This window comes from Gopherus flavomarginatus, chromosome 3 (assembly GCF_025201925.1).
Source record: "Gopherus flavomarginatus isolate rGopFla2 chromosome 3, rGopFla2.mat.asm, whole genome shotgun sequence".
NCBI lineage: Eukaryota > Metazoa > Chordata > Testudines > Testudinidae > Gopherus > Gopherus flavomarginatus.
The window spans coordinates 97,080,676-97,106,397 of NC_066619.1; the positions used below are offsets into that span (position 1 = coordinate 97,080,676).

The following is a 25,722-nucleotide window of genomic DNA, read 5'->3' on the forward strand; positions in this document are numbered from 1 at the left end:
TACACGATCCAGAGAATTCAAAATCCCGGTGCTCTAGAGTGACATGTACAGTCACTATAATACTGTACATGTACAGTCTAGTATTCAGTTTGCATGAAACCAAACTGAATGCTAGACTTTTAGACTGTAAAACCAGAATACTGTATGTAATTTTTCAGTTTATCAGAGTTGAATGTAATCATAAAAAGCTTCTGTTCTTGGCTATATTATATTATCTCATTTTCAGAAATTGTAGAATAACATGGAACTTGTCAAACCTGTAATATGCCTTTTTGCCCATATTTGATTCAACTCTAACCATTCTTGGGGTGAAAATTTTCTTTTAGTTTAATAGAAAACAATCTAAAATTGTGCTGGTTTTTTTGCAGAGGAAATTTAATGAAGTGAGATCCAAGATTAGACATTTTCTTTCTCCTATATTAATAAAGATGTGTGCCTTAATAAAATAACAGTGTATGGAGAGAACTTAAATTAGTGGCATCTCTTTTTAGACAGATCATTAGCTTTAAAAAATTAAATGAAGAAAAATGATTCTATTGGTACTGTCAGATATTTTTATGTCTAAAAATCAGTTAATTTAAATGTTTTAATCACATTGATATGACAAGAATTATTGGGAAAAAATGTTCAGCACTTAAATTATTAATGCACCAAGAAAAGTCTAAAATTTCAGGACTGCTTACAATGCCAGGTTTCACTAAATAAGCCTGAGACCTATGTTCTTCATAAATTGCAGGTGGTGTTTTTGAGCTGGTGCAAAAGCTTTTGGGACTGTGGACTGGTGGCACTCGATGACATATCAGTGAGCCTGGGAAGCTGCCAAACCACTGGTAAGACAATGTGCATTTGAAATCTGATACGTTTTTGTTCTGCTACAGCCACTGTCCAATCTCAGTCCTTGCTATAAAAAGCCTGCTTTTGTGTCCATTTTCCTAACAAAATTATACTAAGTTCTCATTCCCTGGCTAGCTTTAACACTGGTGTTCGTGGATGTCAATCAAGTACTGAAGTAATGCTGCTTTCATGTACTGTGAGGGCCAAATTTTGGCACCAGAGTAAATCCTGATTAACTCCATTGTCTCCAGTGGTTGCTGTATGTGCTTAATCCAGAGCTAAATTTGGTCCTAAAAGTCTTCTTTACAATAAAAATCAGAATCAACCTTTGTATTGGTATTTATGATGATTTTATTGTAATCTTGAGCTATTTTGATTAGAATATAAGGGGCAGTTTGGAGAGGTGAGGAGTTGGTACTACTCTCATTTCCCACCACTGCAGGCTGAATAAAAAGGGGAAAAGTGGCTTGGAGAAAGAGCAATAAAATCTAATCAGTATATGACTAAATACATGTTTCTTATACTGTACTTTAGACAGAATTTTCACAGACACTCCCTTGTTCCTTACATACTTAAACTGATATTCCTATATGGATTACTTACTTCACATGTTGGGACTCATGGCCAATACAAGCAAAAATGTCTGCAATATCCCAACAGGCCAGAGTGGTTGAGGAATAAAGGGAGAGTCTAGGGTAAAAGCAAGTTAAACTATTAATGAATAAATTACAATAGAATAGCTGAAAGGCAGTTCCTCCTTTTACATTCCTGCCAGGATCTGAATTCTGAGTTGTCTATTTCTTCTGCATCATGTAATGATATTCCAAACAGCTAAAGTAGTTTAGGGAATGCATATTGTTGTGCTATTATCAGCTGAAATAAAGGAAACATAGAATCCTGTACTGTGGTCTCAGCAGGCTAAATCTTTTCCATTTGACTTCAGGGAACATAGGCCCTGAACCTATGGTAGGATCTACTGGTGCAGTCCCTTATGTATGCCCAGATCCCATTAAGCTCATTGGGTTTTCACACTGGTGGACGGGCCTACACTAGCCAGGGCTGGCTCTAGGCACCAGCAAACCAAGCATGTGCTTGGGGCGGCCGAATTCCCGGAGCAACATTCTGGGTGGTTGGGGCGGCCGAATTCCCGGGGCGGCATTCTTGCGCTCTCAGAAGTTTCTTTGTTTTGTTTTGGTTTTTTTTGCTTGGGGCAGCAAAAAACCTAGAGCCAGCCCTGACACTAGCAGATCCCATTGCAGGATCAGGGCCACAGCAAGCGGATGACCTATCAGGTGAACAGCAGGGTTGTTTAAAAGAATATTAATATATGTTAGAGAAGGGTGCAAACTGTGAAATTCAGATCCAGAGTAGGATCCAGAGCTGTGAAAATAGGGAGTTTACCTAGTGTTCCAATTTGGAGCTCTCTCTCTCATACACTGTGTGTATATCATAAATATCTCTATGCATAAAGAGGCATTGTAAAGAGATGGATAAAATAGATTATATAAGTAATGTATCCAACCATACAGTTTCAGATGTAACTCAGTGTTCTTTCACTGCAGAGATGTGGTCATCTTTTCCTGGAGAATGTACTTTTGAAAAGGATGAATGTGCATTTACCCAGGAGAGAAGAAACCGAAGCAGTTGGCATAGGAGGAGGGGTCAAACTCCCACTTCTTACACTGGACCAAAAGGAGACCACACTACTGGGGTGGGTGAGTTAAGCTTCTCATTGAACTTTCAGAGCAGAGTGACAGTTAAATGAGAATGTCCTTTGAAATGATATTCTAGAGGAAAGTAAAAAGGTTTTTACCCTTCGTATCCAAAATAGTTATTCAAAACAAAAATCTGAAAAAACAAACAAGCAAGAAATCTGTTATATTCATAGTAGGATCTTTCAGATAAGCTATGTTTGGGAAGATAATGTTTTAATCTGTGTTATGTGCCCATCCATAGAGACTTCTTCTCGGTGGTAGTGAAATTATTTTTAATTTCACTCATCATTTGACTTATTCTTACAAATCAAGTACCCGTTGCTAACAGCCCTCATCCCTTTATCAATATGTGTGATGATGATTGCTACAGTTTAATTGCATTACAAATTTTACGGTAAAGTCAAATGAAATCCTATAATAGTGAAAGTGGGAGACATGGATAGCATATGGGTGCACTTACAGCATCTGGGATATTGCTGTAAGTGACCCCTTGGAATTTAGTGCAGAGTAAAGCAGTATCAGCCTCTTCTTTCTGGGCCACTTCTTTCCTTGTTGGTTTGCCTCTTTTTTACTCTGGATTACATGGGACTAGATAGCACCTTTCCTCATTCTTGAACATACAGCCTGCTTTAAGGCAGCCGTCATTGCCACTTTTAACACAGCTTAGTCAAGGGTGCTTCTAACACCATGTGATGAGCATAGTCTTTCCCTTCATTTTTGAACTCAGGTGTCTGTCTTTCTCTGGATGTTCTTGCATATATTCCATTAATGATAGCTAATGCATGCACATTGAGAGATTACCTTTTTGACTTGCCTGTTCTCTGTGCTGGGGTGGGATGGTACTGCAGACTTTAGTTAAAAAGGATTAATTTTAAGTGAATGATACAAAGTATTTTTAAATCTCTCAACATAAGATTTTATAATATAGAGACTGAGGCAACTTCTTGGACAGTATCAACCATGGGACTGAAGGATCAGATGATAGGCTCTGTTTCTTACTCTCTTTCTCGTCTTTATTTGGATTGTGTGAAATGAGTTGGCTGTCAGAGGCGAAAGGTGTTCACAACACAAATAGCATCAGAGTTCCCACCTTTGTTAGTTGGTGTTTGTAATAGAGAGATCAGTGATTGAATGGAAATGCAGAAACGGACCCTTCCCGTCTTGCGGTAGTCCATCAGAACAGTGTCTGGGTATATCGATGAGGAAGTGCAAACTACCAGTGTCTGTGCTCTAAATTCTCTGTGGCTAAACAGAGCTTGGCTTTCTGGTCTGTCAGTATTAAACACACTTTCTAGTTACTATAATAAATGTTCACACAAACGCTAGACAAAACGTGGTGTTTTCAAAATGCAAATAAAGTAGGTTTTGCTTTTTGTTTTATTTTTTTTTCTATTAATTTCTTTTTCTTCTTTCTGCAGCAGGCTTTGGATATGCACAGAGGGTGAAAATCTCAGCTGCTGTAAATCAGCATACCTCCACTGATTTCAAAACAGCTATTTTATATTACTTCAGTAGAGCTATGCCACTTTAGGCAAGCTAATGATTTGATCCAGGGTGTGACTGAAAGCTGTAAAAGCTAAGTGAAAATTTAGAACTTGTATGTGTATGCCAGGGCTATGCTGATTTCAGTGATAGACACATACGTGCAGACAAAGGAAGAATTTGACCGTAAATGCCAAATCCTGGCCCTATCTTATATAAGAGAAAGGAGCCCCTTATCCCTCCATATGGGGCTTAGCATTAGTTTCAAAGATTCTGAAGATATAGCAGCTATGTGGGAGTTACAGGGTATGTCTATACTTCACACTGAGCCTAGACTCTGACCCAAGTCCACAGTCACTACAGAGCTGCAGTAGATTCTGTGAGGCCTCCACAGGGGGGAAAGAGGCAAGATAAAGGGGTGGGCACTCAGCCCTTTTGCATGAACTCCTTGCTTCAAGGACGAGAGAAGAGACCAGAGATGAGGAACAAAAAAATACCCTATGGATATTTGGGCCTGGGGAATCAAGGGAGCTGTTCTGTATCTCTTGACCTCCAATTGCCCTGACAGAGGAGAAATTTCAGCCCCAATAAGCCCATCCTCCATGGCTGGCAACTCTGTTTTCATCTGAAGTGTTTTTATTTTCTTCTTTATACTTCCAAAATCGGAAGGATTCTACCCTCCTAGATCTCAGAAGACTAAAACAAGAGACTGAAAGGACAAACCTAAATGATTACTGCATGTTCTCCACCCAAAACAATGAGATAACTAACTGGCTATATTAAACAGGATACATATTAGTATTTTCCATGAGTCAGAAAATTAGTAGTATAAAACTTTCCAATATATTGTCTCACTGCTTGATCTGAAGGATGCCTTTCAGGTGTTTATAAACTACACAGAATAGCTGTTTACCTCAGAGAACAAAGGTGCAGGCACTAGAATTTTTGCCCTTTACTAGCTCATTAATTATACAGAAGTAATTTCAAACAGGAAAGAGTGGACTCATGGTGTCCTTTTACTTTTAAAATATTCAAAGATTCACAAAAACATGAAAAAGATTGTGGCAACCGTAACCAGACCTAAATTATAAAGCAGTTTGCCTTGTGTCTAAGTTAAAGCTTGCTTGTCCTGAAGAAGAGAATTCTACCTCAGATTGCCTTTTACATCAATTCACCAAGGAGCAATCTAATTAGCAGGACTTTTCATGTGCTTGCTGTCACCTGGCTGCTTTAATATAGTATGGGTTATGGCAGGAGCGGCTCTAGGAATTTTGCCACCCCAAGCACGGCAGGAAGGTTGCCTCCGGCGGTTTGCCTGCGGAGGGTCCGCTGGTCCCGCAGCTTTGGCGTGCCTGCGGGAGGTCCTCCGAAGCCGCAGGACCAGCAGACCCTCTGCAGGCAGAGCGTCCCCCGTGGCTTGCCACCCCAAGCATGCGCTTGGCGTGCTGGGTCCTGGCGCAGCCCCTGGGTTATGGCTCACTTACACCGGTGTAAGTCCTTAAAAGTAATTCTGCTGTCTGCAGCATAATGGATTAAATTAATCACTGTGCCGAAGGCCAGCCTAAGGCCTATGTACCATGTGGCCCACTTTTGACCTAAGCAGCTCATCGAAGTTTGGGCCCTGTAGGTGTTCTGGTTGGGAGTGGAAATTGTTGATAGGTATTTGTTTGATGTAGCTTTATTTACAAAGAATGTACAAAGTCCTGTGTCCCTGAACTGCAGAAGGAATCAAATAGCAGGACACTCACAGCACTAAGCTGCTTTCACTCACAGCACTAAGAGCACTGTTTAGCCTGCACCCTTGATCCCAAATCCTCTTTTGAGGTTTCTTCCAGGGTCAGCCACTGTGCTTTCAGCTGCTCCTTCAGGCTGCTCTGTTCTTGTCTAACCTCAGTTTCTATATAATCTCTACATGTCTGTGTGCACAAACACATCCCTCAGCCCAGGGGAGGGCAAAATATGGCCTACAGGCCGGACCCGGCCTGTCAGGGCTTTTAATCCAGCCCACGGGATCGCCAGCCCCATGGTGGAGCAGGGCTAAGGCCAACTCCCTATCTGCCCTGGCCCTGTGCCGCTCACAGAAGAGGCCGGCACCATGTCCCTGCAGGCCCTGGGGGAGAGCAGAGGCCTCTGTGCACTTTCCTCACCTGCAGGCACCACCCCCTGCAGCTCCCATTGGCTGGGAATGGGGAACCGCAGTGAATGGGAGCTTCAGGGATAGTACCTGCAGGTAAGGGCAACGTGCAGCGGAGCTGGCTGCCCGACCCCACCCCCAGGAGCTGCTACCGGTCATGCTGGCCACTTCTGGGAACAGCACAGGGCTAGGGCAGGCAGGGAACCTGCCTTAGCCCTGCTGCATGCTGCCACCCTGGAGCCGCTCAAGGTAAGTGGCACCAGGCCGGAGCCCATACCCCAAACCCCACCTGCACCTCAATCCCCTGCCCTGAATCCTTTAACTCCCTGCCATGAAGCCCCTGCCACACCCCTCCTGCACCCTATCCCCCTGCCCTGAGTCCCTTAACTCCCTGCCTTGAACTTCCTGCCGCACTCCCTCTGCACCCAAGTCCCCAGCCCCCTGCCTTGAGTCCCTACATTCATGGCCCTGCACACAATTTCCCCACCCAGATGTGGCCCTTGGGCCAAAAAGTTTTCCCATCCCTGCCTCATCCAAAATCTCCTGGGGCAGGTTCATGCACATCTTTTGTCTTTGGTGGGGTTTTTGCTTACAGATATATCAACTGAAGGATGAGTTCAACCGTTAAAGGTTTCACCCAGCTCATAACTGCTTAAACTCTCCGAATACTTTTGCAGACTTAAGTGGTGACTTCTGTTGGGCCTCTTGCACAGGGCTGAAATTCATGCAGTAAAGCTTAAACTCAGTAGCTGAGTTGAATTATAACAATTCTGATTGCTATGATGAACATATTTTTAGCCTGATTATAACACAGCTTGGGATTGTCCAAAATGACTTGCCAAACATTGTTTTAACTCTGTCTGTGTACAACTGAATTTAAACCATACTAACACTGTTAAACATAGTTGTTTCAATTGAGTATGTAGAGGATTATAGAGCTGCATTCAAGAGCACCTGCAAAACTATTTTGTTTCTAGTTAACAAAATAATAAGACCCTTGCCTTCTCTTTAATCACACTCTGTCTAGAGGGATATTTGTGCACAGAAGAAGTGTATACTCAGCAGAACATCACTTTTCCATTTCTTAATAAAGCCCTTCCAGTAGCTACGTCCTGGGCAGGATTGGAAAATTCTGTGTTAATGCAGGAAAGGAAAGAGATGCTAATGGAGGAGGAGAATATTCTTGACTGTTTACAGAGCTTCAGCTACACAATTTCCCTTCATGCCAAAGCCCTGAGCATTGAACTGAGAATATACATGGAAGAGTTTTAACCTCACTTGTAGTTTTCAGTGTTCAAAGCAATTATGTTCTCCCACAATCAGTGCTAGCCAGTGCTACATGTAGGCAGAAGTATTAATACATTTCAGGAATGCCAAAGCTCAAATCAAACTCCTGCTATATTAGAAATGAAAAATGAAAGCAACCAAATTAGTTATAAGTTTGAGCATATTTGATGCAGTTGTTATGGTTAAATTATGCAAAGGGAAAATTTAGGCTGAATAACAGGAAAAAATGTCTTAATGATGATGCCTTCAATATTGTGAAATAGTCTCCAAAAGGAAATGATGGAAGCCTTATTTCTTGGTCCATTTAAAATTGGGAAAAATGCTAGAAAATGTAGCATAGGAAACAATCCTACTCTGGCAGGCTATGAACTAATGACCTAATACCAGTAGGTCTTTGCCATCTTTAACACCCACTTCTTTTGCATAAACTAGATTTGCATGAATCCAGCCAGAAAGACAGGGTAAATATTTTTCCAAGTGTTTTTTTAAATCCATTTGACTGAATATTTTTTAAATGTGGTGTGGTACCTGTATAGGTATGTGTAGACTATCACTGTACTATACAGCCTTCCTTTTCTATATATAGTAATCTAAAAGGACTACACTAAATCAGCTTTGCCAGCTTTGTTTTGTTTCATAACCAGGCTATATTGTCATAAAGCAGTGGTTTTCAACCTTTTTTTCATTTGTGGACCCCTACAAATTTTGAATGGAGGTGGGAAACTTGGAAATCTTAGACATAGTCTCTGGACCCCTAGGGGTCTGAGGACCACTGGTTGAAAACCACTGTCATAAAGAAATGTAGGGCGCAGGTTTGTTTACTGTTTCTCCCCCAGCCGGATTTTCTACATGGTGTCATCTATTATCCCCTTTCTAGTACATATTCCAGGCCCCATATTTCCCAAGACTGAAGCCCATCTACTTGCTGAAGGAGACATTGTAGAGAGATTCTCCACCCTAGGAAATGAGTGTGCTCTATTCAAAGTGCTCATGATCTTTGAAGCAGAAATTGAACTCAGATCTATTGTCTGGTTGTATAAACCACTAACCATTGAGACAGCCAAGAGGATTTTCAAAGGGGCTGAAAGAGAGTAATTTTGGTCTGTCAGTCTTAATTCTGTCACATAAAAATATTTTTCAAAATGATCATCGTTTCACTTATTTAGCTCACCCAAATATACTGGGAACTTTACAAACATGGGATAATGAAATCTAGATCAGATCTAGACATTCCAGCTAGTTTATAACTTGATTTGGCTCTCAAAACTGAAACCAAGGGCTTTATTGCTTTGTTATATTAACTTACTCTAATGACACTAGTTCTGAGTTTGGATGGATTTTTACTTCAAGAATAATTTTTAAGCAAAACAGTAGTTAAAATTTCTGTAACCAGCATGCAATCAGTTCTGTATAATAGCCTTGGGAATTTCCTCTGACAGATGACAGGGAGTGCGCTTTTGTTTGAAGATCTGCAGCTGTAGATATTCTTCTACTCTTCCACCCCTGCTCATCTTCTCTCCTCTCTCCTGCTGCCACTCACCACCAAAAAAAAAAAAAAAAAAAAAAAGAAAAGAAAAAGGAAAAAAATCTTGGCCACAGAGGACCTCTTCAGAATTATTTTAGATAATATGACTCTGAATATCATCAAAGACATTCAGAGCATCTACCAGCTGTTCCTGCCATTCTCTGCTCTCCTCCTGTCTCACTGATCCTTAAGAATTCCCTGTCTCCCCAAAAGTGTTGTAAACTCTATTATTCATAGGGGTGGAAGGGCAGCTTTTCCTTGCCAACATGACAAGAAGGGAGCAGTGGGACCACAGGAACAGCTGCTGCAAAATTTTAACTTACCAGTTACTGGTGGAGCGTGTGCCTCAACATGCAATATAGTTTCCATGCAGAACAGATGGGACATTGGGAAGCTTCCCAGTATTCTGATATATCAGTATGCTCCAGCTTGAAATAGCTGTGTGATGGCCCTCAGAGGAAAAATCATTTGTCTTCTACCAATTAATAACCAATTTTCCCACAATTCAGACTTCAGAGCATAATCCTTTATGCACTGTGGCTAATCAGTTCTCTCGACTTGTATCTTTACATCTTATTCACTGAAACAGACACATGATTGATGTCTTCCGTGGCAAAGACTTATTTTTATTCCTTAGATTTATCAAAAGCAGCAATTCTAAATATAGGCCAAATTTTGACCTCTGATGCATGTACACAACTCCCGTTGTACTCCAGGAGATCAATAAACTCTCAGATCAGTGAAATTCTGCCTCTCTCATGCCATACCCCTGGGTTAAGAACAGTTGCAGTCAGAAAGATCCCTGTTCATTCATCTGAAGGCAGAATTTGGTCCATATATTAACATAATTAAATCTCTACTTCTGTTAAATTCATAGCATTATTTGAATTATTAGAGGTTGATCTAAATCAGTATTTCTTACTATACTCAAGTACTATACACCAGGGTAAAAAATCTCCGCTCAGTTCCACCAGTACGACTCTACTGCATAAGCAAAAATTTTAAACAGTGTATATTTTAAATATATATTTCCATATTTATATACTTCAGACCTTTATTATTTCCAATGTTATCCCTTTATCACCATTCATGTTAGATTATTTCTTTGTGTACACTTTTTTCATTTAGTGTATATTAATTTAAAAATATTTTTCATTAATCATTTATATACTCTGCTTTACTATATAACTAACACAGTCATCCACTTCTGAACTGTATTGTGAACAAGAGCGTGCATTTATTAAACAGGTTTCACATACAGGCTTATTATTGAACATACTGAGAGAAAGAACCATTTTGTTTTACTACTATTTGGTCTTGTATCTTTTTAAGGATACTACATGTACATAGAGGCATCCAATATGATCTATGGACAGAAAGCACGTCTGACTTCAAGGTCACTAAGAGGGATCTCTGGAAAGCAGTGCTTGACATTTTTCTATCACATGCATGGAGCTGGGACTGGATTGTTAAATGTTTATGTGAAAAAGGAAGGTGATAGTGAAGAAACCCTCTTATGGAGAAGGAGAGGTGAACAGAGCATCACATGGCTAAGGGGACTGATAGAATATGAATGTGATAAATACCATAAGGTAAGCAAAAGACTGAGCCACATGGAAGATTAAATTGCACTGTTCTCTGGGATTCATTTTTTAGCTCAGAGACTGGGCTCCACTTGAAGTCTGAATTAAAAACTGACATAGGTGGGGTTTCAATGAGATCTAGAGATTTTAGAGGGAGGAAATCAAATTCATGAGGCTATTCAGAGCTTGTGTCCTCTTCTGTCCATGACAGAGAAAGTGCTGAGATGCTTCTTGTTCAGGATCTCTTGACTAGTGCTGCATGTGGCATTTAATTTGAGCAAGGTGAAATACTGGAGAACTTCTCCCAATTTATAAGAGGGAGGGAATATACCAGATACAGTCATAAGTGGGTTGCAAACATGAATGTCTCAATTTATATTACTGATCATGTCTGTTTTTGTATATATTAAGTTAAATGATATCGTTCCACCCTTTCTTGCCAGTGGTCTTAGCTATATCTTCTAGATCACATTTTTATCTCAAGCTCTTAAATGTTTTATTTTCTCCAACTGCAAAACAACCTTCTCTGGAGTTGGCATAATTGCAAAACTATGGTACAATTCTCAAGGCCTCTTCAAGTATGTGGCTTTCTGAGTTTGGCACAAAGCTTGAGCTGAAGATGTATGCCAATTAGGGGCCAAATCCTGAGAGGCGCCATCTGCCCTAAACTCCAGGTTAATTTCAGTGCAATTTGAGGACCCTCAGCACCTCATGGGACCGGACCCTAATAATAATCATTCTTGATAGATCTAGATTTTCTGAACTGCACATTTTCCATTGCAGGCATATTTACATGCCTTTTTTGAAGCCAAAATTACCATGATTGCCCATGTAATTACATTAATTGATTGTGCAAGTCCAACTGGTCATTTGCTCATGCAGTTACATTGCATGTGCAACTAAGCCATGAAAGTGTGTGCATAATTATGAAAGTCTGGGCCCCACTGACATTAAATTTAGAGATGTATTTGAACCAATTTTGAATATCCAGATATGAAGGTTAGAAATGCACTGGTGCAAGTTATAACAGGAAATAAAACAGCTGGAAGATGATGTAATAGACAAGGTTGTGCTACTTGGAATATTTTACTATGAATGATTATTAAATCTAATTGTATGTTGATTTACAGAAGATGACAACAAAAATGACTTAGACCCTTATTGACCCAAATACCTTGATTGCATAGATATGAACATAAAAATCTTAAAGGAAGAAAATCTTTCAGTTCCTTTTTAATATTTCTGTTCATCTTTGCATGTATTTCTTCTCCACAACTGGTTTTAGATTTCTCTTTCAACGTCACTATAGATCAATAAACTCTCAATTCATTGAAATTTTGACTCATTAATGATGCATCTCTCTTGGTTAAGATGCACATTCTGTGGGTCTCGGCGCACATCCCTTAGTTTCCAATTTCATCTGTCCAGCCATTGGTCATCTATTATGTGACCTCATCTGGCAACTCATCTTTAGATTCAGTTATTCCATACTCCTTAACCAACAGCCAGACCTCTAAAATTATGTAACTTGGATGAAAAATAGACTATCCTATCACACTCTTACTATTCAGGACCTCCTGGCTTTCACCGGAATTGCTCTATCTTGGCCCTTGTGTAAATGAAACAAACAAGCAGATGCATACACACAACCAAACGAAATATGCCCACCTTGTATTCCTTTGCAATGCTTAATTCAATTTGTTAACTATCCAGAACAGAGACAACTGCTTATTATCAAGGAGAACTCATACTTCTGCTGACAAGAATTCTCTGTTGATAGGCTGCTTAGAAGAATTTAGCTACCCAAGGGTATCAGATCTTATATTTGGTTTATAAAAAAATCCCTCACACACTTAGAACTTAACAAATAAAAAATTAAATGCACAGAGACCCCTTTTGCTGTGTTTCCTCTTGTGGCTTTGCCTCAGTAATTCTGGAGTGAAATCTTGGCCCTACTGAAGTCAATGGAGCTTTGCAATTGACTTCAATGAGGCCAGGATTTTAACTGTGGTGTGTACAATAAGAACCTGCATCTGCTACTATTAAAGTCAGTGGTAACATTTCTAATGTCTATTGGAGCAAGATTAGCCCCAAAATGCATTAACTATTAATAGAAAACATATACTGATGGGTTCATTTTGTCTTAAATGTCTAGAGATTAATTAGAAAAATTTTTGCTTTTTATTAAGAGCTAAATTCAACTACAGGAGTAAGAGTAAGTAAGGAGTAAACTTGCTGGTTTATCACAAACTTCTGCCCTCACAACTTGCCTGGGTGATAAGGACAACACTCAGGCAATGAAAAAACAAGAGAAGCATTATAGCATGAAAACTAACTGATTATTTATCAGTCATCCTTAAGACAAAACAGTTCCATACCAAATTCTGAGATTTGATTGGCCTTTTCTGGGTGTCACATGCATCCCAGTTCTCTAACCAATTAGAATGAAGTCTATTAAAATATGCTAATCACTGAACATATAATTTTTTCTTAGAACAGCATTGGGGTTGCATTATATCTTATAATAGCCTGCATCAGGGTTTTGCATTTTTTAAAAGATGTACTTTTTTCTAGCTGTGATATTTATGAAAACCATATGGGTTGTTTTTACAGATTATTATTGAAGCAGTCCGTGGAGTGTCAATAAGAAGTGACATTGCCATAGATGATATTCTGTTTCAGGCTGGACCCTGTAACGGTAAATTTTATACTTGCTTATAATTCTTTTAGGAGACACCTAGGTACTACAGGTAGTGGTTTTAGTGAGTCCCTGCTATTTTTCCGAGTCAACACTGAATCAGTCCCACAGTAGTGTGGTGTTAAGGACCACCGTGCTGCTGGAGGAGCCATTTTTTGGATGAGGTGTAAAACCAGAGTCCTGATAGCTTGTGGTAAGTAAAGATCCCATGGTACATGGGTGTAAGCCCAGTCTCTTGCTCAAAGTCCAACACAGTAATTCAGTTCTGTGTATGTAAAAGTGATAAAGAAACACTTAATACTCTTCCCTCTTTTCTGTTCTAGAAATGGGAGAAATTACTCAGCATTCATCTGGAGATTCTGATGACTTAAATGAAATTGAGTATTAAGTAAGTTCTGCTGAAATGAATGAAGCACCATGTAAGTTATATGTGAGAAACTACACAATTCCCCCCCTCCCATTTTGTATAAAATGATAAATACTGGACTATTTTGAATATGTCACCGATGTATAGGAAGAACTCAGCACACTCCTGTCCTTGGCCTTTGTAACAAAGTTACTGACTCAGGGCGTCTTAGACTGTTCTTATTGGATTTTTTCTCTTTTGCGTGTGATATTAGTTATTATATAAAAGCTTCCCATTTTGCACAGATCAAGCAATAAAATACTAATGCTTTTTGGTAAATCTTTTTTGTCGCATAGGTAAAGAGAAGAAGGTAAAAAGGGCACAATTAAAATCAGATATTGTGTTATCTTAAATCTGCATTCAATGAATGTTTTGTTTTGGGTAGAAAGTGAGTTTTGTTTTTATTTCAAGACATATACATATTTTGAAATAAGTAAATAATATTGGATATTAATAATATCCTACACATTGAAAGCAATTATTCATGATGACAAATCTCTTTGGGAAAATGTAGTCTTTTACTGGTAATACTTTAAATGTTCCATATGAATGGATTTTTCACTATTCTTTGCCAGACTAATTACTATAATGAATCTATTTGCCATCAATGTGCATAACAAAAGGACTTCCATCAATGTTCCAGTGTGATTCAGTGTAAAATAATATTATATTAAAATACACTGCTATTGGTTTGTATGCAATAGAGGAGGCACTCTTTGTTTGGACTGCAGGCCTCATTTTTTAAATGTCAGTTTCTACACTCACACTTTTTATATACTTTACCAAACTACAAATGTTTTGCATTTATATTAAAAAGAAACTTAACTCACATAATCTGTTAACTCTTAAGACATTATGTGTGTGTTTTGTATTACAATATGGTTGTTTTAAAATTACCAAACTATCTAATAAAATGTAATTTTAAATAATGTCTTATTTTATTGCTGTACTTCAAACACTATGTTCTCTAGTTATTGCCATGATGATATGCAAACAACCCTAGAATTTTCAGAACAAATTATGGGCTGGATCCTCCAGTACATTTGGCATTGCAGGAGCCCAGAGCAGTCCAAAAGCCAATGTAACCAACTACAGGAGGATTCTGTATGTAGATACTGTAACAGTTCCTATGCCAATCCCCATTCTGGCTGCTGAAACAGAGTATGTGGCCCAGGAAACAGGAGTGGCCAATGCACCCTTGTACACCTGTGATCCCCAGCTGCTGTAACGGTCCCTTGGGACTGCTGGCACCTGGTGCACATTGGACTAGCCTTCAGGCTGCTCTAATTTGCATCTAGAGTCCAATCCACGACCCCCACCTCCACAAGCTGCACTGAACACTCCTTGGCCACATCTGAAGATATGGCCCTCTATCAGTAAGTCTACACTGCACAAAAGACTTGAGGCAGCAAGTCTCATAGCCTGCATCAGCTGACTCGGGCTTGTGGGGCTTGCACTACAGGGCTAAAAATTGCAGTGTAGATGTTTGAGCTTGGGGTGGTGCCCAGACTCTGAAACCTGGTGATAGGGGTGGGTCTCAGAGCCTGGGCTCCAGCCTGAGCCCAAAAGTCATCTAAACTGCTATTTTTACCCCATAGTGCAAGACCGAGTTAGTTTACTCAGGCTCTTAGAATCGCTGCTGCAGGGTTTTTATTTTTGCTGTGTAGATTTACCTTATGCCTCCAGTCAGCTAGGTTTTTGGTGTGTTTTTTTTAACATTGGAGGCACAATCAAAGGATTTGATTTTGTTGAATACAATATATTGATGTGTTAATTAACCAATACTTCCTGTGTTTTTAAACATGGAGTCCATAGACTATGTCAAAGGGGTCCACAAAATGTTGTTGTTACTATAGAACAGTGGGTGGTCTGCAGACTATGTCTTAACATTTCCAAAGGGGGCCATACCTCCATTTGAAATTGTTTAGGGGTCCACAAATGAAAAAAGATTGAAAACCACTGCACTGGGAAGAGAAAAATTGCCTTTAAGCCACTTTGTGCCCCCTGAATTCACAGCCTCAGGGCAGCACATGACCCCTTGATGGCCATGGCCAATTAAGAATAGAGGCAGCATGCACAATACTCCCCCCAACTGGCAAGTCTCTATGCTGTGATAGGGGAGGGAGACAGCATAGTCATTCCATCAGTCTCTGCCAAGTAGGAAACCACCAACACCAGAGGACTATCCTGGATCTGGAGGCCAGTTTCATCTATTATATGGCACCTTGCATCACTGGAGCAGCATAACTGGACCACAGCAAAGCAAAGAATTGAGGCTGATACCTAAACTATGTGACATGTTATATAAATCAGCCATCTAAAAATCTCTTCAGAAGCCTTAAAAATAAATCCGCATGCAACTGCTGAGCCCAGTTCTGTGGACTATTCCAGTATATCTTTGTAAACAGAGCCCTCAAAAGCAACTACAGGATCTCAAACAATCAATGGTTTATATTTGGTTGTTCTGGAAACAAATTGTATTGCAGTAAAACTGGCATTGTCCTGAGAGCAGGACAGACCTTTCCATTGTCTCTTTGTTTGTAATATTGTCATCTTTATTTTGCTGTTTGTATGTGTATGTTCTATTACCTCATCTTTTTGCATATTTTTATTACTTCAGAGGGACAAATTCTTATTAGTTACACTGGTGTAAATCCAGGTTATATCAAATTTAATAGTTATTTTGGGTTTAAACTAGTGTAAATGAGACCAGATTCTGGACCAGTATTAGATTAATCTTGGTTTAACATAAGGGCCTGGTTCATCACTCTTACTCCAGTTTTACTTTCATGTAACTCGTTAATCTAGTTGCCCCACTGTTTATGTCTGGAAGCTACACTGGCAGCTGAGAGTTAGCTCAGCTGTAAGGAAAGGAACTTGCAGAAACCCTAATGCCATTGGTGGAAGTCCTGCCAGTTCCAGTAGTGATGGTGGAATACCTGTACCCATCCCTAACGTGAATCTGTTGACAGTCCTCCTCAAAAAAAGGGGAAAGGATGTTGAATAACCAATGACTTTTAGGAACAATCCCTATGACTAATTTTCCATACAATTAGCCTTCAAAATGGAAGCTGGTTATCTCTGCCCATGCTCCCTAGTTGACTGCAAATAGCTAAATCGTGCATAGTCCTGAAGGAGTTGTTTATTAATTACCGTATATCCCCTATGCCTTTAAAATTCTTTCTCTGTGGAAGAACTGCTAGATTATGCTGCCATCTTGTGGAAAAGACAATAACCCCATCTTCAGTTTGAAATCACCTTAATATGTTTTTTTGTAATAGCAATACTTTTTACGCTTCCCAATTTCAAATATCAAGGAGGGGATAGAGGAGTGAATTAAAAATGGCACTTTGAGCTATAATCAAAATGTAAACGGATATGATGTCAGCAAACAATACTAAGAGACCAGCTGCTAGCCTATGTCCAGGCCAGGAACTCTTCATCTGACTAACTCTAAATCATCTGAGCCCTGCTCCGAGCTTCTCTCCTGCCCCTTGCTTCTCCAAATATAAGATCACCTTCCCTCCTGAAGATCCTCTTGCTGGCACATGGTGTGATAGGACTGCCTTAATGAAATTAATAGGACTAAATCAAGTATTGCCTCTCCCCTTGTGGGTTCCAGGACTAGCTGCTCCAAAAAGCAGTCATTTATGGTGTCTAAAAACTTTATTTCAGCATCCTGTCCTGAGGTGACATGTGCCCAGTCAATATGGGGATAGTTAAAATCCTCCATTATTACTGTTTTCTATTCTGATAAAAATATCTATTCTCTAATCTCCCAGAGCATGTTATAATCACCATCTTGGTCAACTGGTCGGTATTATATTGCTACTCCTATACTCTTTATTATTCAAGTATGGAATTTATATCCACAGAGATTCTAGCATACGGTTTTAATTCATTTAAGATTTTTACTATATTTGACTCTCTTCTTTCTTTCGTGTATAGTGCCACTTCTCCACTGGTGCAACCTAGTCTGTCATTCCTATATATTTTACACTGTGGTATTAGTGTCCTATGGATTATCAGAAGTCCACTATGTTTCATTTACATCAATATTCTCACCTAATACTACCAGACACTCCAGTTCACTCATCAGTCTTTAAAAGTCTAGCATTTTTATACACCACTTATAACATTGTCCACAGGTGTCAGCGCCGTGACGTGAGCGTAACTGACCACCTCCACCGAAGCAGTGTCGGACAAGCGGTGCAGCAGTGTGCGGGGGCCTGTCCTGGCACATTGCACAGCAGTGAGAGCTGCTGCCGCCGCCACTTTAATCCAGAACCCCCGTGTCCGAGACCGCTCTAGGCAGTTTCAGGCTTGCCTCATGCTCCTGGGTGAAGGCAGCTGGTGGGTGAGCAATTGCCCTCCTTCCCCAGCCCGAAAGGCTGAGGCTGCTTAGCGCATGGGGCAATCAGCCCCGCCAGGGAAAACAGAGACCGCCTCTCACCCCAAACCAGAGAGCAGCAGCCCTCAGAGTAGGGGACGGGGGGAGGGGGTCTCAAGAGAACTACGTGTCCCAGCATGCAATGCTCCGCCGGTCACAGGGAACGGCTGTGCCCGCTTGCCGCGCTGCGTGCTGGGCAGTGTAGTCTTTGATGGCTGCACAGCAGGCTGCGAGGCGCAGGCAGTTTTCCTGTAAGGTGGGAGACAAACCTCTGTGATGCCGTCGTATGCAAATGAGGCGCGCCGTCTACGCGGAAACAAGGGTTCAAGTTGGGACGCTATTACCCAGGGCCGCCCAGAGGATTCCGGGGGCCTGGGGCCATCGGCGGCAGGAGGCTCTGGTGGACCTCCCGCAGGCATGCCGGCCAGGGACCGCTGGTCCCGTGGCTCCGGTGGAGCATCCACAGGCACGCCTGTGGGAGGTCCATCGGAGCCGCGGGACCGGCAAGCGGCAGGGCGCCCCCGGTGCGGCGAAATTCTAGAGCCGGCGCTGCTTGGCGGCGGGGGGCCCTTCCGTTCCGGGACCTACCGCCGAAGTGCCTCGAAGACCCGCGGCGGGGGCCCTCCGCCGGCGAATTACCGCCGAAGCGGGACCCGCAGCTGAAGTGCAGCCCGCTCTTCGGCGGTAATTCGGTGGCGGGGGACCCCTGCCGCGGGTCCCGGAACGGAAGGGCCCCCCACCGCTGAATTACCGCCAAAGACCGGGTTGCACTTCAGCGGCAGGTCCCGCTTCGGCGGTAAATCGCTGGTGGGGGGTCCTTCCCCCCGGAGCAGAAGGACCCCCCCGCCGGCAAAGACCGGGAGCGGAAGAAGCTCTGGGGCCCGGCCCCGCAAGAGTTTTCCGGGCCCCCTGGAGCAAGTGAAGGACCCCGGTCCAGGGGCCCCGAAAAACTCTCGTAGGGGCCCCTGCGGGGCTGGGGCTAATTGCCCCTCTTGCCCCCCCCCGGGCTGCCCTGCTATTACGCACCCCCACCCCTACAATCACCATATAAAATCCTAAGAGGGGAGCCCGCAACAACCAACGTCACAAATGCACCACGTGCCTTGGCCGGCTGTGTGAAGGCTCCTCCCATCGGTCTCGCGCGAACGGACCCTTCATACTGAACTGAAAGTCATGAATTGGCCCCACCCCTCCATCTCTCTACCACTGACGTTTCACGTGACGTATGGTGTTTCATCAGCCAATGGACTATGCCTCTCCCCTTCCGTCCCACTCTGTCTACCAATGGGAATAGGGCGCGAGTGTCGGACTCGTTTTCATCTTAAAGGCGCGCGACAAAAGTTTCAGGTGGTGGGCGGTGCTTCAGATTGGCGCAAAGATGGCGGTCTCGGGCAAACGGAAACTCGGGGCAGCCACTAGCGACAGCGGCGCCGGGTGGAGTAAGCGAGGCTCGGGGGCTGCCGGGCAAGAGGGAAGCGGCCGGGGGCAGCCGCAGTCCCCCTTCGTTGAGGGCTCTATAGTCAAGGTCACTATGGAGAATTTCTTGTGAGTGCGGCGCCCTCTGCACCGGGGCGAGGGGAGGCGGCGGGAGAGAGCGAGGTGGGGGAGCGACTCGTACTGGGGCACTGCGGCCGCAGTGCGAGTCCCCCTCGCCGCTGGCTGGGCCGTGAGGACGGGGTAAATGGCACTCGGCTAAGGGCCCAGCTCCGGGAGTCAGGGGATCACGCCAGGCTTTGCCGGCCCGCCCTGGGTCGCAAACGGGACTGTCCTGCTATCACGCGCGATAGTGGGAGGGAGCCCGGCTCCGGTGTGGGGATGCGAGGGCCTGCCCCCCAGACGTGTGAGCAGAGCTCGTTGGCCGGTGCAGCTTCTCCCTTCCCCCCCACCCACCGGGGCTCTAACTGCTGGGGCTCTGGCTACTGGGGCTGGCCTAGTTCCTCGCAGTAGCAACTTTTCAGAAGTGGTGTGCGGAGTCTTCATTTATTCCCTTTAATTTGAGATTCTGCATGCCAGTAATACATTTTAACGTTTTTAGAAGATCCTTTTCTATAAGTCTGTCTGTCTATCTATCTATGTATACTTTGTATACAACAATAGTAAATACGGTTTTAAAAATATTTAAGAAGCTTCATTTAAAATTCAGAGACCTCGGTACCAGTTGCCAGGACCCGGGCAGTGTGAGTGCCACTGAAATTCAGCTCGTGTGCCACAGGTTGCCTACCCCTGTACTAGTGGCTTCACGAGACTAGAGTGGCTGGGTGTTGGCTATCTTGTAAAACTGTGACAGCGTGTGTGTCACTGACTGTACCTTCAGTGTTGGACAGCGCTTGGCCATCATTCACAAATGGCTTGGGCAAGGTGTCATGTACTGACTAGTTTCCGCTGTGTCCTTCCCAGGTCTTTTGTGTTCCACATCTCCAAGAAAAACTGTTCTAACATTATGGCTGGGGTCTGAAACCTTAAAAATGTAAATGTAAAGTCAGCACTGATGTCTTCTTGACTCTACAGGCAGACTGGGAAACACCTGCTTTTGGAGGTGTGGACTGCCCTATGTATCACAATAGATTAACACTGACTCCAAAAATATGGCAGCTTAAGCCTCAGCATGAAGTAGTCAACTGCTGATCATTTAAAGAAGAAATATTTAAGCTATTTGTCTGCTCCACAGCCTGTCTCCCACTCCTTCAGGTGCCAAAAGCCCCAGCAGCCAAATCCTTTAGGCAACGTTTGCTTTACAGACTACTGTCTGTATGACTTGCAGTCTAACCCCCTGGGTAGACAGTGCTGTGTTGAAAGGAGAGCTTCTCCCGCCAACATAGCTGCTGCCCCTCAAGGTGGACAAACTACCCCAACAAGAGAAGCTCTCCCGATGATATAGTAGCGTCTGCAGTGAAGTGGTACAGTGGCGCAGCTGTACCAGTATACATGAAGACAAGCCATTACTTATATCACTGAGCTCTTCTACAGTGCGGCTAAGTGTTGTCAGTAAAATCTCTGGCATTTGGAAAATTGAAAATGAATGGACAGTAAAAGATACTGAGTTTAATGTAAAAATAAATGGCACAGGAGGTACAATACTGACTGTACTAATTGTATTAATTATTTGTAGTGCATTAGCACTTAGGAACTCCAGTAATAGATCATGACTTCACTGTGCTAGGCACTGTACAAACATGTAACAAAACCATTGTCTCTACCCCAAAGAGCTCTTTAATATTAGTTTTAATTAAAATTCTCAGATTTTGTAACTAAATTCATTTAATCACCAATTTCCTATTGGACTGGAAATTTCAGTCTACTGACACATGCTGGGAACTATGCTGCAGATCTTAGATCTGGCTTGCTGTGGCATCACACAGGCCTTTAGTACAGGTTATGCCTTCTAAGGGTATGTTTACACTGCAGGATTATTCCGATTTTACATACACTGGTTTTGTAAAACATTGTATAAAGTCGAGTGCACGCGGCCACATAAAGCACAATACATGGGCGCACACCGCCGAATTACCGAGGCTAGCGTCGATTTCTGGAGTGTTGCACTGTGGGTAGCTATCCCGTAGCTATCCCATAGTTCCCGCTGTCTGCCCCGCCCATTGGAATTCTGGGTTGAGATCCCAATGCATGATGGTGCAAAAACAGTGTCGTGGGTGATTCTGGGTAAATGTCATCACTCATTCCTTCCTCTGTGAAAGCAACGGGAGACAATCATTTTGCGCCCTTTTTCTGGATTGCCCTGGCAGATGCCATAGCATGGCAACCATGGAGCCTGTTTTGCCTTTTGCCACTGACACCATATGTGTACTGGATGCCGCTGACAGAGGCGGTACTGCAGCTACACAGCAGCATTCATTTGTCTTTGCAAGGTAGCAGAGACGGTTACCATCCCTATTGTACCGTTTGCTATGCCATTGTAAATTGGTGATGAGATGACGGTTATCAGTCGTTCTGTACTGTCTGCTGCTGTCATGGCTGCTCCTGGCTGGTCTTCGCTGAAGTCGGCTGGGGTCGCAAAAACAAAAATGGGAATGACTCCCCGGGTCATTCCCTCCTTTATGTTTTATCTAAAACTAGAGTCAGTCCTGCCTAGAATATGGGGCAAGTGTACTAGAGAGCCAGTGTACCAGTGAGCACAGCTGCTCCGTGTCAGATTCCGCAGAAGTGATGAACTGCACGCCATTCGAGGGGGTGCCCCTGCAACAACCCCACCCATTGCTTCCCTGCTCCCCCAACCCCTTTGGCTACCGTTGCAGTGTCCCTCCATTTGTGTGATGAAGTAATAAAGAATGCAGGAATAAGAAACACTGACTTTTTAGTGAGATAAAATGATGGGGAGGCAGCCTCCAGCTGCTATGATAGTCCAGGCAGTACAGAATCTTTTCTTTAGACATGAAAGGGGGGGGGCTGATGAAACTCAGCCCCCAGTTGCTATGATGAAGACCGTTACCAGCTGTTCTGTTCCATCTGCTGGAAACGACCTGGAGTCAGTCCTATTTTTACCGAGGCCAGCCAGGAGCACTCACAGGATGATGAGGACGGCTATCAGTCATTTTATACTGTACTATCTGCCACCGGGGAGGGGAGGGGAGAGGATGCTGCTGTTCAGTGCCGCAGCACCGCGTCTACCAGCAGCATGCAGTAGACATACGGTGACATTGAAAAAAGTCAAGAAACGATTTTTTTTTTCCCTTTTCTTTCACAGGGAAGGAGAGGGGGTAAATTGACGAGATATACCCTGAACCACCCAGGACAATGTGTTTGATCCTACAGGCGTTGGGAGTTCAGCCAAGAATGCAAATATTTTTCGGAGACTTCGGGGACTGTGGGATAGCTGGAGTCCTCAGTGCCCGCTCCCTCCCTCCCTGAGCATCCATTTATTCTTTGGCTTTCCATTACGCTTGTCACACACACACTGTGCTGTGGCCTCTGTCTATCATAGCCTGGAGATTTTTTCAAATGCTTTGTCATTTCGTCTTCTGTAACGTAGCTGTGATTGAACAGATTTGTCTCCCCATACAGCGATCAGATCCAGTATCTCCCATACGGTCCATGCTGGAGCTCTTCTTGGATTTGGGACTGCATGGCCACCCGTGCTGATCAGAGCTCCATGCTGGGCAAACAGAAAATGAAATTCAAAAGTTCGCGGGGCTTTTCCGTCTACCTGGCCAGTGCATCCGAGTTCAGATTGCTTTCCAGAGCAGTCACAATGATGCACTGTGGGATACCGCCCGGAGGCCAATACTGTCTATTTGCGGCCACACTAACCCTAATCCGACATGGCAATACCGATTTCAGCGCTACTCCTCTCATCGGGGAGGATTACAGAAATTGGTTTAAAGAGCCCTTTATATCGATATAAAGGGCCTCGTTATGTGGATGGGTGCAGGGTTAAATCGGTTTAACGCTGATAAATTCGGTTTAAACGCATAGTGTAGACCAGGCCTAAGATCTGCAACTATAGGAGGCAGCCCTTTGCCTACCTGAGTCAAATCTGACAGACTTGGAAACAATCAACTGAACAAAAAGTGTTTAAATCAGCCTTGCAAAATTCAACTTGTCCATATTCCCTAAAAGACTAACTTTTTTTGTTTTTTTTTTGTTTTGACAGATGGGTAAAATATTAAGGATGAAATCTTGGCTCCATTGATTTTGAGGGGGAGGCTATGCAGTTGATTCAGTGGAGCCAGGATTTTACTCTAAGCTTTTCATTTTCCCCAGTCATTATGGTAAAGGACAGACATGTGCTGCAGCTGGTATATTTTCATTACGCTGTGTTAGATGATATGTGATTAGTTCTTCTTCGAGTGATTGCTCATATGCATTCCAGTTAGGTGTGCGCGCGCCGCGTGCACGTTCGTCGGGAAAACTTTTACCCTAGCAACCCAGTCGGGTCGGCTGGGCGCCCCCTGGAGTGGCGCCGCCATGGCGCCCAATATATATCCCAGCCGACCTGGCCACCCTTCAGTTCCTTCTTACCGCCCGTGTCGGTCGTTGGAACTGTGGAGCGCGGCTTCGCTGAACTCCACACTCCCTAGCAGCTCATTTAGCTTTCGTGGTATATAGTTACTCATTGTATATAGATAGTTTATAGTTGTCAATAGTAGTAGTTTAGTGCTTTAGTTTAGTTTTTAGTGGTAACGAGGGGATCGGGGTACCCCCCCCCTCCCCTCCCCCCACACGGGGAGCCGGAGCCCATGCCCGGCTCATCAGGTTTCAAGCCCTGTGCGGCTTGCCATAAACCTATGCCTGTGGGAGACCCTCATGACTCCTGCTTAAAATGCCTAGGGGAGTCGCACTTAACTGCTAAGTGCTCAATCTGCAAGTCCTTTAAGCCAAGGACCAAAAAGGAGCGGGACATTAGATTAAGACAGCTCCTAATGGAAGCGGCCTTGACACCTTCGCCCTCGGCTCAGAGCGCAAGCAAGCCGGTGAGCAAGGGCACCGCGGCACCGAGTACCTCCTCCAAGAAGGCGGCACCGAAGCCGAGCCAAGGCCGCTCCACCTCCCCGAGACCAAAGGCGGCGAAGGCACAAATCGTCTCGCCATCAGCCGCCCCGCAGCCAGACCCTGCGAAGACAGCGGATGGCCCGGCACCGATACCAGCCGCGGCACCGCCCAAACCGGTACCGTCGACTCCGGCCCCGAGAGGTCCGTCGAGTCCGGCACCTGGTAGCTCCCCGGTACACGCAGTGGTAGAGCTCTCTACACCTACTACCCCGGAGACATTTGCCGCGGCGAGGGAGCTGATCGCCATTACGGAGGCACCCATGCCCTTACCCCCGGCACCGCTGGTGCGGGTCCTGTGTTCTATGGGCAAGCCGACCCTGACCAGACCAGCTTCGGTCAGTGGAACAGACCGGCACCGCTCTAGGTCGCGATCCGGCAGACGCTCAGCTTCAAGACGACGTTCAGACTCACGGCGTCGGTCCCGATCTCGATCCCGATCCCGGTACCGATCGGGCTCCCGGCACCGATCACCTCGTCGGCGATCACCCAGGCACCGGTCGAGCTCTCGGCACCGATCACCTCGGTACCGCTCCGGCTCCCGGCACCGCTCCGGCTCCAGGCACCGCTCCGGCTCCAGGCACCGCTCCGGCTCCCGGCACCGGTCGACGTCACGTGCGTCAACTGAGTACTCCCGGCACCGATCCAGCTCACGGCACCGCAGGGAGCACCGCGCCTACAGGAGCAGATCCAGACAACGGCGCTCGCGATCCCGGTCGACCTCCCGGCACCGAGCCGGTCGCAGGTCCCGGTCTCGCTCTCCCCACCAATACCAGCACCGGTCGCCAGTATCCAGAGGTGTGAGGTCGGTCGGCACCGCGGCACCGACCTTTGCAGCACCACCGTGGCCATCAAGAGCCACGTCGGCATCCTCCCATGCGGGTAGTTATTACGAACCTGAAGTACCGCTGGGCGAGTTTCAAGACCCACATACACAGGACACGAGTGCCCAACAGTGGGGCTTCTGGACACCATGGGCTTACCAACAGACCCAGGGTGCCCCCCTACCTCAGCCGCGTCCCGCTACCGCAGAGCATCGGGTGCCAGAGGCCACTGTTTCCCGACCTCCCGCGATTGAGTCGGACAAACAGCCACGTCCAGACTCACCGGGCTGTCACGAGCTGGAAACAGAGGAACAGCGAGACACCGCACAGGAGGACATCATCC

At 44.2% G+C, this 25,722-nt stretch overlaps 2 protein-coding genes across 5 annotated transcripts in view; both read left to right on the top strand.

Annotated features, from left to right (window-relative positions):
• Nucleotides 1–14,557, top strand: part of MAMDC2 (MAM domain containing 2) — a 106,290-nt gene extending 91,733 nt beyond the window's left edge. Inside the window, exons 10-14 of one of the 3 annotated variants that reach the window (XM_050944178.1) lie at nucleotides 737–830; nucleotides 2,397–2,549; nucleotides 10,310–10,569; nucleotides 13,174–13,258; nucleotides 13,582–14,557. In XM_050944178.1, the coding sequence (XP_050800135.1) occupies nucleotides 737–830; nucleotides 2,397–2,549; nucleotides 10,310–10,569; nucleotides 13,174–13,258; nucleotides 13,582–13,646 (657 nt within the window). In that variant the 3' untranslated portion in view covers nucleotides 13,647–14,557. Of the gene's footprint in view, nucleotides 1–736; nucleotides 831–2,396; nucleotides 2,550–10,309; nucleotides 10,570–13,173; nucleotides 13,259–13,581 lie in introns of those variants that run through there. The other 2 variants (XM_050944176.1, XM_050944177.1) reach the window with 2 other exon arrangements.
• Nucleotides 14,558–19,421: 4,864 nt separating this feature from the next.
• SMC5 (structural maintenance of chromosomes 5) overlaps nucleotides 19,422–25,722 on the top strand; it is a 99,499-nt gene continuing 93,198 nt past the window's right edge. The window contains exon 1 of one of the 2 annotated variants that reach the window (XM_050944148.1): nucleotides 19,422–19,599. In XM_050944148.1, coding sequence (XP_050800105.1) covers nucleotides 19,433–19,599 — 167 coding nt within the window. In that variant the 5' untranslated portion in view covers nucleotides 19,422–19,432. The remainder of the gene's footprint in view (nucleotides 19,600–25,722) is intronic. The other variant, XM_050944149.1, reaches the window with a different exon arrangement.